The sequence below is a fragment of the Megascapheus bottae genome, chromosome 16, assembly GCF_031878675.1.
Source record: "Megascapheus bottae isolate mThoBot1 chromosome 16, mThoBot2.hap1, whole genome shotgun sequence".
Taxonomy (NCBI): Eukaryota; Metazoa; Chordata; class Mammalia; order Rodentia; family Geomyidae; genus Megascapheus; species Megascapheus bottae.
The window spans coordinates 37,595,213-37,601,212 of record NC_143524.1 but is presented as its reverse complement, the minus strand read 5'-3'; the positions used below and the strand labels follow the sequence as shown (position 1 = coordinate 37,601,212).

General features: G+C 43.2%; 1 protein-coding gene across 1 annotated transcript in view; it reads left to right on the top strand.

The window, feature by feature from the left end:
- Positions 1–494: 494 nt before the first annotated feature.
- The window catches only part of Ctr9 (CTR9 component of Paf1/RNA polymerase II complex), a 35,762-nt gene continuing 30,256 nt past the window's right edge, over positions 495–6,000 (top strand). The window contains exons 1-2 of the mRNA XM_090348150.1: positions 495–716; positions 2,227–2,325. Of these exons, the coding sequence (XP_090204276.1) occupies positions 672–716; positions 2,227–2,325 (144 nt within the window). The 5' untranslated portion in view covers positions 495–671. The remainder of the gene's footprint in view (positions 717–2,226; positions 2,326–6,000) is intronic.

Here is a 6,000-nt window from a genome sequence, read left to right as displayed (position 1 = left end):
AATGACGGACGGGTGACACCGTTGAAAATGAAATGTTCTCACTTCTTGACTTCCGTAACTGTAACCCCTCTGCCCACCACCTTTACCAAATTTAAAAACAACAACAACAAAAAAAATGACAGAACCGGATTATCCGCTTCCCGCTCCAGAAGCCAACCAGGCTGGCCCGGCCCCGCCCACAGACAGAGGCCCGAGCGTCCTAGGCCCCGCCCCCCGCGGCCACGTCGTCGGAGGCCCCGCCCACCGAAGGGCGGAGAAGTTACGCCTCCCGAGCTCCGCTTTGGAGTCCGAGACTACTCTAGGATGCTTCTTCTACACTATTAAGTCCCAAACGTTCTCCCGCCACCTGCATCCTACGCTCTGCGGCCCCCAAAGCAGTCGTTCCAAAGAGGGAAACGCCGGAGGTAGAGGCGGGGCTCGCGTTGGACACGCCCTCCCGTGAGCACTGCTTCCGGGGTAGAGGGGGCGGGGCCCCGGAAGTGGCCGGTCGCCGTCCGCTCGTTCGTTGTTTTAGCGGCTGACTGGAAGGAGAAGCCCGAGCTCCGGCGGCGCCGCGGGGCGGCGGTCGCGGCTGGATCCTGAGCGGCGCCTGACCTCCGGGCGAGCCAGAGGCGAGGACTCTAGACTGCAGAGGAGCGGGGCGAGGCGCCCGCTGGTCCTCCGGTCTCACCATGTCGCGGGGCTCCATCGAGATTCCCCTCCGGGACACTGACGAGGTGTGTGTCGGGCGTGGGGGGGGGGAAGGTCTTGAACTTGGACGACCCCGAGCCCCTCAGACCGTTCTCCCCCGGGGACCCCCGAGCGGAACCCCTGGGCGATGCTCCGAACCGAACCGCTGACCCCTGGGCCCCCGCGCCCTCTGGGGCCGGGAACCCCGGGTCCTGCCGCCGCGTGCAGGTCGGCGGGGAAGTTCTTCCAAGTGTCTTACCCCCTCCCCCAACCCCACCCCCCAACGCCGGTGGTCTCTCCAGGGCCCCCCACGCTGCTCGTGTTTGACAGTACGCCGCCGGCTCCTAGTCCACGGGCACCAGAGGGTGAGAGCGGAGGTGGGCGCTGATGCCCCCCGGGGTCCACGTCCTTTCCCGGGAGATCGCCCTCTCCCTCCGCCTGGGACATTCGACCCCGTCATCGTAAAGCTTCATCAGCGAGATGGGAGTCGAAGACTGCGATTAGCACGCGTGTAGTATTAGCCCCCTCTTAGTATAGCGCCAGCGCCTCATTCTGGGGTGGCCTTGTCTGAATAGCGCTCTCAGCCTTGATGTTTAGTATCCTCTCATATTTCAGACTCTTGCTCATTTGAGACGTAATGCTATAATGTAATTCACTTAGAAAGTCCAGTGGTCTTTGTAGTCTGTTCACAAGGCTCACTATTACCTTTATCTGATTTCCAGAATATTTTCAAATTGTGTGTGTGTGCCCACAATTCAGGAGTTCCCCTGACACAAATCATGCCCATGATTGACGTGTACAGTTGGCATTCGGCTTTGCATGGCTTCTAGGATTGAGTTTCTCAAAGACCTAGGGCATCTGTCTTTAGGGCTCTTAACCAGAACTGCTGGTTAAGCAAGATTTTGTCATTTGATTTTGGGGGGTAAGCAAAAAAGCTTTTGTAGAGCTTTATAGGACTAGTGGTAGGAGACAACTGGCAGGATTTTCTCCTTTCTGCTTTTAGTTTACTAATAGGGTACATTATTTGACCTGTGCTTCTAAAGTACTGACATGTATTAGTTCTTCATGGTGAAAATGAGTACCTCTGTATATGCATACTGATAGTCAAGAAAAGCAGCAAAATCTGGGTGCTGGTGGTTCACTCCTGTAATCCTAGCTACTCAGGAGGCGGAGATCTCATAGTCCAAGTTAGAAGCCAGCCTGGACAGAAAACTCCCGTAAGACTCTTATTTCCAGTAAACCACTCAAAAAAGCTGGAAGTGGTGCTGCAACTGAGTGGTAGAGCACTAGCCTTCAGCACATTAGGGACAGGGCCCAGGCCCTGAGTTCAAGCCACAGAAGTGGCACCAAAAAAGGAAAAAAAAAAAAGCAGCAAAGGACAAAAAAAGTGTGTCTTAAGAAAAAATAAGATTAAAGCTTAAGAAATATGAATAAAAGTATCAATTTATGTGAAGTAATGCACCTTCTATCTGGTGAATATAATATAATCCTTCTATTAATTACAATTAAAAAATATATGGAAAAAAGAGTAAAGCTTATCCCCATTTTGCATTTTAGGTCATTGAGCTTGACTTCGACCAGTTGCCAGAGGGAGATGAAGTTATCAGTATTCTGAAACAAGAACACACACAACTGCACATATGGATTGCCTTGGCGGTCAGTATCCATGCAAATATTTTATATTTGTTGACTGGGAAAAGACATAATTTCTGCTTCAGAAACCCATAGCTCACTTGGATATTGATAATTCAATTAGATCATCTGTATAAAAATTAATTGTATTACCATTTATAGATATATAAGGCCATTTTCCTAACTGACCTGTAAGTTAGTGTATATTATTACTAAAGACAACTTTCATTTGAGTTAAATAGTACTCTGTATTGAGTCTTTGATTAGTGATTATTTAGTGGATCGGCCTGTGTATACATATGCTACATTAATATGCTACATAAACATTGTGTATACTTTTGGGCTTATGTTTTTTGTCTTGTTTAGTCTTTTGCCTAATGTAAATATAACTAGAAATCCTCAGATAATCCAATCAGAAAACCTAAAAAAATCTATACCCTCTCCTACAAAACACCATTTTGCCTTCTTATGAGAGTAGGTAATGTAAATACCATCATCATAATTCCTAAGCAGTTGTGCCAGAAGTCCCTTTTATAAAAACAAACTCCTGGATATGGAGTGTGGCCTTGTGGTATTATGCTTGCTTAGTATGCACGAAGCCCTGGGTTCCATTCCTTGGTACTATGAGAAATAGCCAGAAGTGGTGCTGTGGCTCAAGTCATAGAGCACTAGCTTTGAGAAGAAAAAAAAAAAAGCTAAGGACAGTGCCCAAGCCCGGAGTTCAACCCACAGTACTGGCAAAAAAAAAAAAAGAAAAGAAAAGAAAAAAAGAAACAGACTCCTGAATTGTATGGAAAGCCTAGAAAAATAGGCCTAGAATTGAGCTTATATTCAGTGCACAACCTTAAAAAATTATAATTATTGGTGCATATTAATTAATTGTACATTTTAATGTGAGATTCACTTTGACATTTCTATAGATTGATATATGTCAGTGGTATCCATTTTTCTAACTACCCTCTTACCCTTTTCCTAATTTACCATCCCTTTCACTGTTGGCAGCCTAACTGCCCGCAATCTCCTTAACTTTCCCTAGTAGTTCTGTTGCTTTTAGGTTGTCTTTTTTTTATTTTGGCTTCCATACATGAGAAGGTGTGACACATTTGTCTTTCTGCATCTGACTTATTTCACTTAACATAGTGACTTGTAGTTCCATCTGTTTTCCTACAGATAACATGATTTTATTTATTGTGGGTAAAGGATACTTCATTGTGTTTTTTTTTTTTTAGGTGTTTGTGTGTGTACACCCCTCCCCCTACACGTTTTCTTTATCCATTTATTTGTTGGTTGACACCTAGGCTGATTCCAAAGCTTGAATATTCTGAATAGGGCTTCATTAAACATGTATGTACAGTTTCTCTGTTGTCCAGTGGCTTTCCTTCTTTTTTTTTGTTTTTCTTATTTTGCCAGTCCTAGTGCTCAAACTCAGGGCCTGGCTACAGTCCCTGAGCTTCTTTTGCTGAAGGCTAGCACTCTACCACTTGTGCGACAACACCACTTATGGGTTTTTCTGAGTTGTTTATTGAAGAGTCTCACAGATTTTTCTGCCTGAGTAGCTTTGAACCCCAATCCTCAGATCTCAGCCTTCTGAGTAGCTAGGATTACATCTTGAGCTATAGCACTCAACTGGCTTCTCTTCCCTACCCCTTTTTGGGTATATACCCGAGTGGTACAGTGCTATCTTTAGTTTTCTGGGGGGACTTCCATACTGAGACTTCCATAAGGGCTATTCTAATTTACATTTTAACAACAATGTTTAAGGTTTCTTTTTTCTCCACATCTTCACCAACATTTGTTGTTTGTATTTTCTTATCCAGATAGAAGCCATTCTAATTGTGATAAGATGAAATCTGTATTGCTTTGTATTTTCCTCTTGGCTAAAGACCTTGAACATTTTTTTTAACATATTTATTGGCCCTTTACACTACTTCTTTTGAGAAGTTATCTATACAGATCATTTCCCCATTTTTTATTAGATGACTTGTTCTTTTATTGTTTACGTTTTTGAACTCTATAGTTCTGGAAGTTAGCCCTTTGTCAGATGATGAATGGCTAACAAAATTTTTTCCCATTCTGTAAGCTGTCTCTGTTCCATTGACTTTTCTTTGTTTGGTCAGAAAACAAAGCAAAATACTTCGTTGAAGTTTCTTATGTCAATTCATGCTTTTATTTTCTGAGAAGACTCCTCTTGAGTGTCTTTCCAGCCTGGTTTAATGATATGCTTCTATCATACCTGCACACAGGAGTTTTGAGTTCAGACTGGGTACATAGCAAGATACTGTTTCAAAAATCAGACAAGCCTGATGTCAGTGACTCATACCTATAATTCTAACCACTCAGGAGGCTAAGATCTGAGGATCAAGGTTGAAACCATCCCTGGGCGGAAAAGCCTACCACATTCCATCTCCAATTAACCAAAAAAGAAAAGAAAAGAAAAAAGCAGAGCACACTGGGCACCAGTGACTCATTCTTGTAATTCTAGCTATTCAGGAGGCTGAGATCTGAGGATATTGGTTAAAAGCCAGTCCAGGCAGGAAAGTCTGTGAGACTCTTTATTTCCAGTTAACCACCAAAAAGCCAGAAATGAAGCTGTTGTTCAAATGGTAGAATGCTAGCCTTGAGCAAAAAAGCTCAGGGACTTTACTCAAACTGAGTTTAAGCCCCAGGATACCTCCCTCTCCTCATCCCCACGCACTCCCCCCAGCCCAATATACGCAAAAAGGGCTGGAGTTATGACTCAAGTGATAGCCCAGTATCCATGAGCAAGCTAGCCCTCAAGCCCTAGCGAGAAGCCAGGTAGCTCAAGACCCTTCCTGAGTTTAAGCAAACAATAGCAAGAAAAGTAAACAATAAGAAAAGACTGTCTTCCCTTTCCATGTGGTTGTGCCTACAAAAGGACTGTATTTGTCTACTCATTCTACTCACTGGAGACCAAGTCATTAATCCTTATCACATTTTTTTTTTAATTAGAAGGAAACTTGGATGTTTTTTGTTAGTATATAAGCCTTATTTAATGAAACTTAACCAAAAGCTAGAATGTTTAATGGGTAGCATGGCACCCTCAATAGTATAAACAAGTGAAAGATTGTGAAATACAGGTTGTTCCAGGGGAAAGGGTATAATCTGGCATGAAGTGATGTGTTAAAATCCTAAATAAGCTGCTAAGTTTATGTCCTTAGTCAAATTACTTCCATTGAAAATATGGGATGTTAGCAGTTACTTCATACAGATGAGAGAGGGAAACATATTTGAGATCTTGGCATGATATGTAAACCATGAGAATAAATGATAGTATTCTTTTTTCATTTATAAATGAAAGAGATGCCCAGGGAAGTTATGTAACAGGACCAAGATACTTTTTGATAGATTTAGAACCAGAACTCTGTTATTTTCTTTTAATTTATAGTTATTTATATCTCCCTTTACCATTTTCTCAAATGCTGCTTGTTTGAGCATTTTAGTTTAAGATCAACTATTAGTAGATAAGTAAATTAGCAACATTCGGAGCTGTTGTAACAGCTTCCTTTGTCTAGTTGACCCATTGCAAACTATGTATTTGGCATGTGTACACCTGAGGAACCATACCAATTCAAGATTAACTGATCTATCCCTTCCCCTAAAAGTTAGCTCTGGACCATATTCTTCTAACCCCTGAACCCCCATACCACACAGCCACCCATCTGCTTTTGTCCCTCTTCC